The sequence below is a fragment of the Choloepus didactylus genome, chromosome 1 (genome assembly GCF_015220235.1).
Source record: "Choloepus didactylus isolate mChoDid1 chromosome 1, mChoDid1.pri, whole genome shotgun sequence".
NCBI classification, from domain to species: Eukaryota; Metazoa; Chordata; class Mammalia; order Pilosa; family Megalonychidae; genus Choloepus; species Choloepus didactylus.
Genome location: NC_051307.1, coordinates 79,828,175 through 79,841,852, shown reverse-complemented (window position 1 = coordinate 79,841,852; position 13,678 = coordinate 79,828,175). Strand labels below are relative to the sequence as shown.

The following is a 13,678-nucleotide window of genomic DNA, read 5'->3' as shown; positions in this document are numbered from 1 at the left end:
CAACCACTGCTGGCAAAGTATTGAAAGATACCACCCTGTCTGAAGGAAGAGAACAGCGGATAGTTAGGATTCCATTGGAAAATGTTAGATGAACAAGTGAACATGAGTTAAGAGTGTCTAAGTTCTAGTGCTGCTTCAGAAACTGACTTTGATGGATAATGCCCTTGGTTATATCTCACTTTAGCCAGAAGAAAATACTCACATATGCCACAAAGAAACAGTAAAGATGAATTGAAAATGTTTGTAAAGTTCTATGAACACAAGAAGCGCTGCTAAATAAACACAACATTTCTCATAGTGATATGCTTGTTTCATCCTTATCACCAATCGTATTCCATGCCTCGGTTTTGTTCCCTCTGTAATATATTTCCTTTAGCCTTCTTTTCCCAGTCAGACTTACCCATCTATGTTCAATTATTCTGCCAAATATATTTAAAATTGTACTGATTTCCGTTAACCACACATGGTATTGATTTGTTGGTCTGTTCCTTCTTAACCAATCATGTTTACACCCACCAAAAGCTGGAAAGTCAATTAAACTGAGGAAGGTGAGTGTTACCCAAGAGAAAGTAACACATAAAGGTAAAGAGTATGGAAAAACTGGGATTAAAAAGAGCACTGAGGGAAAAAATTCACATGTTCTAAAATGCATAGTACCGAAGCACACAGAGACACAACGGGAAAAGAGGAGAGCGAGGTAGGAAACAGATCCTGCTTCTGCCTCCAACTCTCTTTCAGAACCAGGGACAGAGCCTCTGCGCGGCTGACCCAAGCAACGTTCAGATTAGGGTCCCTCCCAAATCCTCTGGAGAAAACGAATGCATTCTAAAGCAGCTATGGAACATGCAGTTATGTCTAATAGGAAAGCCGGAAGAGAAGCACACAAGTGATTTCACCTTAAAGGCAAAGATGGGTGATTTCTCTTTCTGTTCGTTTCCACAGTTTCTGTGTCCTGGGAAAGACAAACTTGGCTTTGCCTTGGTATGTCTGTTGTCAGTAAATGACCGCAGGAGCTGAGGTGCTAAACTCCAGTGTCCAGAAGTCAGAAGAAATTTGGGGGGTAAGTAATTTTGGTTTTCCTTTCTAATTTAGTACATGGTGTTTTCCTGGAAGGTTATTTGATCAGCTTGGGGTTCTGTGGTTCTCTAAGAATATGCATTAACTCTCCATGCCCACTCATTTAAAAGCCCTGCCGAAACTGTTCTCTCTCTTCTTTTTTTTCTAAATGGTGTGGACAGTAGAAACATGTTCTCTTTCTTTTTCTTTTTTTTCCTCAAAATTGAATCTTCATGGGCTCTAGAAGCTGTATAAAGGCAGAATTAAAAGATGGAAAACAAAAAAAACTTATTATTACTGGGATTTCTATGAAAGTTGATTGTATTCCTCTTAAGGGTTTTATTTAATTGTAAAAGTCTGTTATTTTAAACTCCTCAATTTGGTTCCCTGGTGATCCAGGGCTGAGAATTTGGAGAGGAGCTGTTTTCAATGATCTATTTAAAGTCAGGCTGTTTCTAAGACAGAATCTGATTATTCCCAACAGAGATTTATGTAGTACTTGAGGATTGTGTTTGTTTCTTTAATGATGGCATATGATTTTTAAGGGTTATTGATGTTGTTTAATTGTGAGACTTCCATTCCTTACTGTAGTTTATTGGGTCAATAGAAGTCATCACAATTAGGCATTTGTTCCAGTTCATGCATTTAGCTTAATCGAATACCATCAAAATGCACACACAAATAATAATGAAGCACTAGCATTCATTCTGAATGTTTGATTGCACTTTATAGGTGAAGCCCTTTGCTTACTGATAAGAGGTCAATAAAATGTCTGTCCTTGGTTAAGAGTGAAGAATCACTGCTTGGCATAGCATTGGGATCTCTTGCACCCAAAGAGAAGCAGAGATAATATGAGAAAGACTGTTACTCAGGCACTCGTTTATTTATATTTGAACATTTTCAAGATTCTACATGACTAGCAGTGAGCAGGGGTGTTAAACAAGGAAGATACTGACAGTATCCAGATAAGTGCCTGATATTAAGACTGCTTATATTGGAATATGAATTAAAGGAAATATCAGATAGATTCTATACAATATTAAATTCAACTTCTAAAATATTGAAGTTTTTCATCAGTTAATATTTACTTACTGACTGATTGATTGAGTTTCCCATTTTATCTCTGATTTAGAATGCTACAATGCTCAATCTTTTAAGGTTGTGAGGGAAAGTGAAGAAGGTGCTCTGCTTTACTGAGCAGATTTAATTAGGAAAATATATATTACCTTATTTATTGGATCTCAGGGATCAGCTATGGTTTTTCTCTGTACATTTACCAACAATGTAAATTTCCCCAAGTATATAAATATGCTTTGTATTTCAATGCACTGTGTATCTTTCTTAGGAAAATAAACTATACAGCAATGTGCACGAATAAAGTGCCATAGAAATGCTAAAGACTACCTCTTATAATAATACGACTCCCACTGATTCTACGAGCAGTGTGCACCTGCATTGACTTCACTGAGCTTTGTCAGGTGATGTGCACAAAATGCTCTGAGCAAGCAAGGTTTTAAAATTAGTCCCCATTTCATGCTTGTCTACCTCACCCCAGTAAGGGAGTTGTTAAGAACATGAGCTCTGGAATCAAATAGATCTCAGGTTGTATCAACTGGTTTATTACTTCAGCAAGATACTTGACCTCTCTGTGACTCAGTTTCTTCATTGGCAAAAATAATAGAACCTACTTCCTTCCTCATACTGCTGTGAGGTTAATATGCTAATGCTTTCTTTATAAAGTCTGGGATAAATGTAAGCTTTAATTATTAATTAATGTTATCAGGTAATGTAACAAGTCTGAAGTAAAGCCCAACTAGAAAAGCTTTAGAGACTGGTGGTCAGAATGTAATTGAGTGAAAGGTTGGAGATGGCAACAGCCAGGGTTTTGTGATGCAAGTGAAGATCTGGTCCTGGAGACTGCTATTGGGGTGTTTTATTCTGCAGTTAAGAAAAACCATCTCCACCTGGGAATGACCCCCACATCAACTTCCACCCCCAGCATAGACACATCAACAAAATTGTGTACTTTGGACTTAGGAAAAGACCTAACATCAAAGAGTGGCTCATAGCAGTCCCTTACACATTTTGCAATCTTGAGAAAGTAACTGAACTTCTTTTTGTCTCTTTTTTTATACTCTATAAAAGTATATCAATATCTACCCCTCAGGGCTGCTATAAATATTAAAATGAGATAATGTATGTAAAGAACTAGCAACTGGCACATAGTAGCAACCTAGAAGCATAGCGGCTACTGAATTCAGAGGGAGGCTGAAGACTCAAGGAGTTTTGGTTTGTTTGTTTGCTTGCTTGCTTTTGCTTAACTCAATATCTTTTAAAAAAAGATGACAAATAACTAAAACTTATAAATCTTAATGAGCATCTTCCTAACCAAAACTCAGTGGAAGTCTGGTATAAACTGAATGCAAAGGAGGACCCAATAATGCTTCAAGCAGACTGGAGATGAGCACGGAAAGATGGACATCAGCAAAGCAGGACCCTCAGTCACAGCTGATGGGGGCCTGACCTCTCTCTGACTGCAGCATTGGTGAGATTATGTACACACTCTAAGAGATGCTAAAACAAAACAAGAAAGACTTTGTAAAGAAACGTAAAGGCTCATTAAAGTTGGTAAAGACTGTTATATGTAATGAATTGTAAAATGGATAAGGGCAGCAATCTTTTAGTCCTTGCCTTCTCCATGCTCTTACCTCCCATCCACTCTCAAACTCTTGACATGACTGGCTAAAGTCACCAGTAATCTCCTAATTTCCAAGTCCATTAGAAACACCCTGCCATTGTAGCTTATTTGACCCCCTCTGTCTGCCATTCCTACATTTCTCTACCAGTAAAAACTACCATAATTCAGGAAGTATGTGACAAAATGATGCTAGAACAGTGGTTCTCTAGGGTAGGAGGATGTTGCCCCACAGGGGATATTTGACAATGTCTGGAGATATTTTTGGTTATCACAAATGGGAGGAGGGTATCCTACTGCATGTAGTGGATGAAGGCCAGGGATGGGGCTAAACATCTTACAATTCTCAGAAAGCCCCTCACACAAAGAATTATCCAGCTAAATTGTCAATAATGCTATGGCTTTACATATATTATTTCATTTATCTTCACCAAAAAACCTATGATATGGGTATGATTATCCCCATGTTACCATTGTGAATTACTTAAAGAGTGTTTATTAAGTTAATAAATCCTCCAGGCTCTTTGCTTCTCCCTATCTGAGACCAATTTACTATCTGTTGGCATATTTATCAAAGGGAGAGAGAAAGAAGAAAGCCCAGCTCTACGTTATATAACCAACTCTGGAGGTGGGGTGGGGTGGTGAGTAGGGGGAATCTAATGAGGCAGGAAGTTAAAACAATTGGCCAGGATGTGAGGAGTAATCTAGCATCTCACTCATCTCTGCTTTCATCTCCCATACCCACAACTCATCAGGAACTGCTTGGATAACCACTGCTTATTCCACTTGCTACTATAAAGAATCTAAGGTCAGAGCCTGTATAGTGTGAAAAATAAATCAGAAATCCATGCAATTGTGATTCCAGCATCAGGCTCAGAATTGATTTTCAAAGTTGAGAGCTCCCCATTTTGTACAATTGGCCATTGACACTCAGCTGTACTATTTTTAAGTTGTTGCATACCTCTTGGCAGAGAAAAGGGTCCAGCAAGATGTTGACAGACATGCCAAGGTTTGGTGCTTCCTTCTTACTTGACAGGTGAGATGAGGCTAAGCCATCATTAGCCAACTGCAGGCTCCAGGAAAGGGCAATTTCTGGCCACTGCTTTCCAAGTTGGCCCAGTTGCAGGAGGGTGGGCCTGAGCCTGACTCAACGGTGGAAATATCCTTGAACAGAAAGTATCGTATTTTTCCAAAAAGCTGTTGACAGCAGCAGTGCTATCTCCAGGGTAGCAGCTGCCCATTTTGGAATAATGAAAAAATTATAATTATTATCAAGAATTGTTGTTAAGTTTTAAAATGTATTGAGTGCAAAAAGTGTGCCAAGATAAAGAAAAAAAAATTTTTTAACAATTCTCTGAATTCATTCCAAGTTGGTTGCCCTCTCCCAGTCACTGACTCATTTTAACACTTTCACATTGCAGGCTAAAATGTTTCAAAAGGTTACACAAAGCAACAGCCATGATTAGGCCAATCTCTTAATCAAGTGAGAGCTGCAGATACCAGGATTCGAGTGAATCCAGGCCACCAAGCAAGTCTCTGTCTCTGTCAGGACCTAGAGCAAGAGTTTCCTCAGAGGCCTATATATTCCCTGTCTAAATGTTTTAAAGTCATAACTAACAAGCCAACAAATAAAGTGTAATAATCCTTCTACCTTGATAAATACACCATCATAACACTCTGGAAGGCCAGGATGAATTTAGAATTCCTGGGCCCTTAGGAGTTCCATACAGAATGTGGAAATGTGGAAGAAGCTGGGCCCCGGCCTCCCTGGCCCTGCCCCCATCTCCCCCACCTCAGCTACACCCTGCGCAGCAAGGGTCTTCACGGGCATGTCACGGGCAGCCCAAGCCATCCAACCAAGCTCTGGCAAAAAGCCACTTACTCTTGATCCCGGGGCTTGTACAGACATGGCACAGTCTACCCACAGGGTGCCAGGTCCAGGGTGCCTGTGCAACCCTGGAAGAGGCTCTGAATAATTTTGGAAGGGAATTCTGAGATGGTACTTAGAATGTGGTCTAGAAAGTGGATGTGGCCCCTTGGAGGACCTGTCCCATGGCATTGTGGGAAGTATGGCCTCATCCTGTGGGGAGGGTCTGAGAGAGAGGGCCGGAGTGGGTCTGTCTGATGTGCAGAGCCCAGCGGAGGTTACTCTTGCCCAGGTCTAAGGGTCACACTTCAGACAGCAAGCCTTCCTCCAGCATGTGTGTTGATGCATGGCCACCATTGGCACACAGGTGTTTCTACATTTTTCTTCAGGACATGGTGACTTTGGTTCCCCACAGATACACACAAACCGGGCTCTGAGACCCCAGGGTCTCTTCTTCAGGCTGGTGTCATGGGGCAGCTGAAGGGCACTGAAGTCATTCCCACCTTTAGCCCAAAGTCCCCACAGTCGAGGATTGGCATTTCCCAGTGGGATGGTGAAACTGGCAGCTGCTGTGGCTTTCAGATGCCAAAGGAGGGCTTCTCCACTGCTTGGAAGAATTAGAGGGCCTGTATGCTAGTTCTGTCTCTAATAAGCTGCAGGACTTAGGTTATTACTCAACTCTCTGGGCCTCCATTTCTCTGTTTAAGAAATGGGGATGAAAATGGTGGTGCATGGATCATTGGCCAGTGTGCATGGGATTATTTGGGTGAGGGGTTAAGGTAACATCACAGGGCTTTAGTAGTTTTTAATTTGCAATCAATCTTTAAAAATTGGGAGGCTTCAAATAAAAATCCAGACACATATTTTCTCTAAATATAAAAACCACAGTATTACCTCTAGCCCGTATTCTCTTGCGATTCTCTCCCACAACACAGTCTCTCAAACCCAACATGACCTGTGTAAGATACAATAAAGAAAATGAGAGATAGAAGTAAATGGAGAGAGGCAAAGGTAGTAGGCAATAGAGGGTGGGAGGGAGGAAACAAAGGAAGGGAGAAAGAAGCTAAAAGAAAACTCAGTAACACACGTAGTTTTCTGGTTGCCAGGTATAGCTTACAGTGTCTTACATATATAATAGCTCATTATATATATAATAGCTCGTTTTAACATCACAAAAACTCTGAGATGAGTTCCATGATTTTCCCCCATTTTACAGAGGAGGAAACTGGGGCTCAGAAAGGTAAACAACATGCCCAAATTTCCAAAGTTAAGAAACAGCAGCGTGGGATTCGTCTCCACCAGCGGCTTCTCATCCCACTCAGAGAGCAAGGCGTGGTTCACGCCCTTCCCTTCCACACTCGCCTCACCTGACTGCAGCCACACGGGCCTCCCTGCTGTCCTTCAACACGCCAGTCCTTCCTTCCCCCAGATACCTGCGTGGTCTCCTCCTCGTCTCCTCCAGGTCTTGACTCAATCGTCCCCTTCTTGATGAGGGCTTCCCTAATTACCCTAATTAAAAAGTGCACTCAGACACCCCTCAACTCACACATACAATCTTCATCCATTCCTTACCCCCTTCCCTGATTTATTCTTCTTCATAATACACATCATCGTTGAACAAACTTCGTTTTTTTATTTAGCTTGTTTATACCTGTATTCCCCTCTAGAATGTAGGCTCCATGAGGGCAAGAATTTTTGTCCACTTTATTCATTGTTCTATCTCCACCACTTAGAACAGTCTGGCACATAGTAAGTGCTCAATAAATATTTGTTGACACAATAAATCAAGTATGTACCTAAGTAGCTCAGCTCTAGCAAGTCCGATTTTACCAACATTGTTTTCTGTTTCCTCCTAGGAAGCCCCTGAGGGCCACGCCCCTCCCTCCCGGCCATGGCTCCTCTAAGCCAGCTGAGCGGACACATCAACGCTACCTGCGGAGCGGAGAACGCCACAGGCGCCAGCCGGGCCCGCCCGCACACCTACTATGCCCTCTGCTACTGTGCGCTCATCCTGGTCATCGTCTTCGGCAACGGCCTGGTATGTGTGGCGGTGCTGAAAGAGCGTGCCCTGCAAACAAGCACCAACTACTTGGTGGTGAGCCTGGCCGTGGCGGACCTGCTGGTGGCCACCCTGGTGATGCCGTGGGTGGTGTACCTGGAGGTAAGTGGACCTCAGGTGGGTGCTGACCATGTGACTGTGCCTGTCTCGGCTTTTTCTGAGCTCCTGGACTTCGGAGCTCAAAATACTCCCTGCAGAGGGTCCCAGGCACTGTCATTCCTTTTAATGAGGGAACTAAAGTTTTGGAGTACAGCCACCATCCAATGCCATTCACCCACATCAGAACCAGGGAGGTGGGATTGATTTGATTCCCAGGTCTCCAACATCCAGCTGACTGAATTTGATGAAACTCATCATGAAAATGTCCCATGTTTATTCCCTGTGCCAGTCATGTCTCAGTGGGCAGCTTCATGAAGATTCAATGTATATGGGGGTGGGGAGTGCCAGAGAGATGCAGGGTAAGTGGGGGTGGTGTGGGGTTAGAAATTATAGAAAAAAATCAATGGGTAAGAAGAAAAGAGAGAAAGAACTGCCTGCAAATAGATCAGACTTCCTTTGATGGTTCAATTGCCCTCTGACTCGGCTCTTTCCTCCTGGGGACCAGCTCTCCACCAGACTCTGCTATTGAAAGAACAGAACAAACTTGCAAATTTATATTTTGATGCCTACATTAATAGTACAGAGAACTCACCAGTCGGATTGTGCAACAGAGTCTGGAGAATTCTTCTGGGGAGAAGCATTTCTTAAATTTGAAAGAATTTTCATTTGAAAGTGCAAAACAGAGTCAGGAGGTGATCAAGACAAAACATCCATTCACTAACAGGGAAATCAGGATGCCTACACTGTTCAAGAAACAGATATTCTTTCTGGGAAAACATGCAATTACTAAAGAGATTTTTTTTTCAAACAGCTTAGCATACTATTAATATTTCCCCTCTTAAGGTGTGTCATTCTAAAGAGGTGTCCGATGAAGGATCACAATGATGCTATGATTAAGAGAAATTAAGATTCATCAAATTAATATTTCATTTAATAATAATAGTGAAGGTGACAATTAATTAAGTATGACATATCACAGGAGAGCAAAAACCTCAAACAGACTGTCTATGCTAGTACCTATGTTAAAAAAATGGCTGGGAACTAAAATTAGTCTTATGATCTTGAGGGGAGATATAAAGGAAAGAAAAGAGAAAGAGAAAGAAAAGGAAAAGAAGGAAAACAATGAGACTGATTGGGACACATTTAAAGGCTAAGGGAATACGTGAAGGGAAAAAAAATGTATTTATTCCTCCCAGTTAAGATAGTCCTGACAGAGAAAAGTCTTGTGATTATCTTGACTTTTCTCCCAACCCAATTACACAGAGACATCCTTGAAGTCAGAGGCTATTCCCTTTTCTGTTTTTTTCCTGCAGTCCAAAAACATTGTACCTGGCACATAACATGTGCTAACTAAATATTTGATATATGAATGACTAAATAAATCTATTCTGTAACATATGCATTAGATGGGCAATTCTTGCTTATGCTATCTGTAGCTATGTCTACTGTTATGGCCAGGCCTTTTTTTTTTCCTTTTGGTGAATGAACTATCTATTTTTTTATGTTCAATAATAAGGAGACTAAAAAGAAGTTAGAAGCATGTGAAATTTCCACTCACGAGTGAGACAGACTTTAGGTGCTACAAACCAGGATGGATTGGTCAAATGTTTCATAGCACCTCCCCAAAGTGCCTCTATCCTTTCCTAATGTATTACAATATTCTTAAGTCCAGGTCTTTGGTGTCTGAAATGCCACTTGGCACTCTGCCCATTTGTGATTGCTTCCAGGACTCTGGTTGAACTGTATCAGAAAACTTCTCTAGATAATAGTGTAGGAGATGGAGTCCACACTAGAAACCCATGACATCGACTTCTAACAACACTTGGCAATATAGATGATGTCCCATTCTACTGATGAGCTTAGAAAAACAGCCTGAGGTTACACAGAGTCAGCAAGAAATCTTGCCAAAGTCTTTAATGGCGGTCTCTGAAGGCTATATCTATAGGCCTTCCCCCATAAGATGAGCTCTTTTGGAGCTCTTGGCTCCCCTCATTAAAAAAAAAAAAGTATGCCCTCTATCCAACAGGTTACTTGATGTAAGTGTTCAGTAACTAGGGACATGATCAAATAAGTCTACCCTCATATAAAGAAGACTTGGTGAAGCAGAGATAACTCTTCACTGGAAAATGAGCTTTGGGGACCTCTTTTTGGTTCTACCAACTTGCTTCAAGACCCTAGTCAAGGCAACTTAGTATCTCTGCATCACTTTCTCCAACAGTAGACAAAGATCCTGTCTCATTTAAAGATGGGTTATGATTTAATACAACTATTATTAAAAGGCAATCCAGTTAAGATATTAGAAAGTTCTAGTCCAGAGAACCATATCTTTCTATCCCACCCCAGTCTATTCTTTTCTTAGTCTTAAATGGTTGTCTTTCTGTGGACATCAAAGACAGGCATTGTATCTTAATGAGAAAAAAGAGTATTTTAAGCCCTTAAGGGGACCAAGACTATACAAATCCATGTGTCGCCAGAAAAGCAAAGTGTTGCTCTTGCTGACTTGTCCTAATGATGACCCAGCTTGAATAGCTGGTCTGGTAATCATATGTTTATACCTAAAAGCTCCCTTGGAAAGAGCAAAGGGTGCAGTGATGACCACGGAGGCTGCTGTGGGCTTGAGGCCCCCAAAAGAGAACATCATCATTTAGGTGCCAAAAGACTTGCCAAATTCACAACCTCTCGTGCTTTGATTTGAATACATCCCTCTTTCTCAAAGGGAATATTGGCTCATACTTTGTCAGACACAAGAATGTATGAGTGAAGAATGTTTTGTTGGTTAATACTGGAAAACTTGACTAGCTAAGGCCTTTAAAAAATAGGGTTTATTTTTCTGCTATCACCAGAATTCTGGAGGGAGGCAGTTGTTGCTTGTTCAGCTGCTCCTTCGTGCCTTCAAAGACCCAGACTCTTTCATTTTCCCTCTTCACCATCCTTGGGAAGCCGACTTTACTTCTTCATGCCACTCATAAGATGGCTACCACAGCCCCCAACATCATGGTGGTATTCAAAAGTAGGATGGGTGGGGGCAGCAGGAAAAAAATTGGACTTTCCTGGAGGAGATCTCTCCTTTCATCAGCCAAGGAAGAACTTTTCCAGAAACATCTCCCCAAGGGATTTCGCTTGGGTCTAACTGGCCAGAATTGGATCATGAGACCACCCCTAGCTTCAAGGGAGTCTGGAAGACAAAAAGTAAAAATGTGAGTTTTATTAAAGAAGATATGGGGAATTGCTCTGAGGCAATAGAGTTTCAGGTAAGAGTGCCTCGGGTGGAATTCACTAGGATGAATGTCATCCCAACACAGGGTGGTGCTACGAAAAAGCCCAGAACTGAGAATTAAAAGACCCAGAATAAAGTCAACGAAATGGAAGTAACAACACCTTCCCTATCTCAGGGTTGATGTTAGGCTCAACTGTCATCAACTGAGAGAGTGCTTTGAAAACTGAAAAGTGTGATTTCTAAAAGTCTCAGTTAGGACTATTTTAGATGTAGATAAAAGAAAACTCAACTCCAACTGGCTTAACAAACAGAATGCATTAGTTCTCACAACCAGGAACTTTAAAAGTCCTGTGGTGGGATGGGCTGCAGGCACTGTTCGATCAGGTGTCCAGCACCATTTTCCTACAATTTTCTCAGCTTTGACTTCTTCCATATATTGGCCTCATCCTCAGGCAAAAGGGCTCAGCTGTAGCTCTCACATGTGTACACCACACTGTTCATAGCAAGAGAGAAAGTCCGTGTCCCAGAATTTCCAGCAGAAGTGTCCAGATACACTCTGACTGGACTGATTTAGGGCACATGCTTTTCTCTGCACCAATCACTGGGTAGAAGAATTGATTTAGCGTAGGTTATGTTTTCCTTCCATGGAACATATCAGCTTCTCAGGAATCATGTTCTACTGGAAAGAGGGAAGAGAACAGTCAGTAAGCATCATTCTCATCATTAAGGCACCCTGGAGCCTGAGCTTGGATGGTGCATAAAGGGGGATTAACAGGGCCCAAATACTGACCCACTTCAGTCTGCTCTGTCCTCAGGCCTTGCAGAGAAGTTCAGGACAAGGACCATACAGCTGACCTCACAGTAGGTTATATTAGAGAGGGCCCCTGGCCTGGTTGTCTCTTTAATTCAGGTGCAGTATTTGCCCAAAAAATCTTTTTTGTGCCATACAAAATAGTTCTATCTCAGATTCCCTCTCAAGTTTTTAATTTCCTGCTTTATAAGCTGCAGTCTGTTTGGAGCTCCCTCTCCAAGCACAAGCATCCCATTTTGTTCCACTTGGTTAAGCACCTTTTGTGATGTTTAATGCACTTATATCAGGGCAGAAAGACAGCATAAGCAGCCAGGGCAACATTTGGAATACTAAACTCAGACTTGGGTTCCAGTACGGACAGGCAAAAAGACTCAAGGGTTAAGAAATGTAGACAAACAAAACAGGGCAGGGTGGGTTCAGGCAAGGAAACTCACCTTAGAGAAAGGGTCAGGGTGATGACAGGAAAGAGCAGCTATTTATTTTAATTTGTTTATGAACCTCTGAGTTTTGATAAAAATCACAGAGTATTAAAGCTGGAAGAGCTTGGAGGTTATTTCTGTAGTCATTTCTAAAGTATATCCAACCACAAGAAATTAAGAAGAGTGGACCTTGGAGCCTGCATTTTAAATGTGCTCCTCCGATGATTCTTATGCACCCTAAACTCGGAGCAACTCTGAACTATGAGCTAAACTTTCATACAGGGGGCTGCTTGTTAAAAATACAGACTGCTGAGTTCTGCACCACATCTACCAAATTGGAATTTCCAGGGATGGCCCTGGAAGTCTCCATGAATTGTTAACAAGCCCCCAGACCCAGACTTGCATGTGACTCTTGGCCTTCTGCTACAAATTCACGTTTGGAAACCACTACTCTGTAAAACCCCCTTTTTACAGAGGAGGAAATCAAGATTCAGAGAAGTTAAAAATCCTTATTTATTATGCTACCTTGCCCTGCAGCAACACCCCTCGAAAAGAAAAAAGAAAAGAAAAGAAAAGAAGAAAAGAAAAAAGATTGCTGTCACAGCCCAAGAGGGCTTTTGTAGCCAAAGTACTAAAGAAAGCACCAGACACGTTCTGAGCCATAAGCTGTTATTTTGGGGCTTATCTACAGGGTAGAAAGTCGGTCACATAGGCCTAGATTCAGGAGCTGCTGTGAATGGCGGCAGGTTCAGAGCTCAACATGAAGACACTGCAAAAGCAAGAGGTGCCAGGGAGTGGTTTATAAGGTTTAGGGCAAAGACATAGAGGAGCGGGGGTCTTGTGATATGGGGGGGACAGATTGTAGTCAACAGGGAAGAGGGGAGGATTATAGATTATCTTGTAGCCTCAGGGAGTTTCCGGGAGGAGGTAGGTTCAGGAGGGAGGCAAGCTGTCTCCAGAGACCTGATTTTACAAGGAGAGTGGGTCAAACCTTAACTGTCCGAGGTCAAGCAAGCTGCTGTGTGCAGTCTTCAAGGCACTTGGGGAAGACCCTGGGTCCAGGGTTCCCACAGTTGCAAATGTGGCAGACAAAAGAGTGAAGAGGTTCATTGGAGAAGTAATTCCATCTCTGCCCCTTGGAGATCTCTCCTTTTAGAACAGGAGTTCTTAACTTAAGGAGTCCATCAATTTGAATGTAAATAAAATTACTTCTTTATTTTCCGTAATCTGAATTTGGTTCTTATGAGAGTAGGCATCAGACCACAATATTAGAAATCCTTGTTACAGGTAGAAATCACAGACACTTTTTATTTTCAAATCATATTATGGTTGTTGCAAATATATTGAAATATCATTTACACTCATCATTACTTTGAAATTACAAGCAGTTTGGGACCTGCTGCTAGATCTTATAATTTAAAGCACTATTAAAGAAGTACATATATTTACTATACT

The 13,678-nt window shown here is 41.7% G+C and overlaps 1 protein-coding gene across 1 annotated transcript in view; it reads left to right on the top strand.

The window, feature by feature from the left end:
* The first annotated feature begins 682 nt into the window (after window positions 1–682).
* Window positions 683–13,678, top strand: part of DRD3 (dopamine receptor D3) — a 43,931-nt gene continuing 30,935 nt past the window's right edge. Inside the window, exons 1-3 of the mRNA XM_037839481.1 lie at window positions 683–697; window positions 943–1,060; window positions 7,475–7,779. Of these exons, the coding sequence (XP_037695409.1) occupies window positions 7,510–7,779 (270 nt within the window). The 5' untranslated portion in view covers window positions 683–697; window positions 943–1,060; window positions 7,475–7,509. The remainder of the gene's footprint in view (window positions 698–942; window positions 1,061–7,474; window positions 7,780–13,678) is intronic.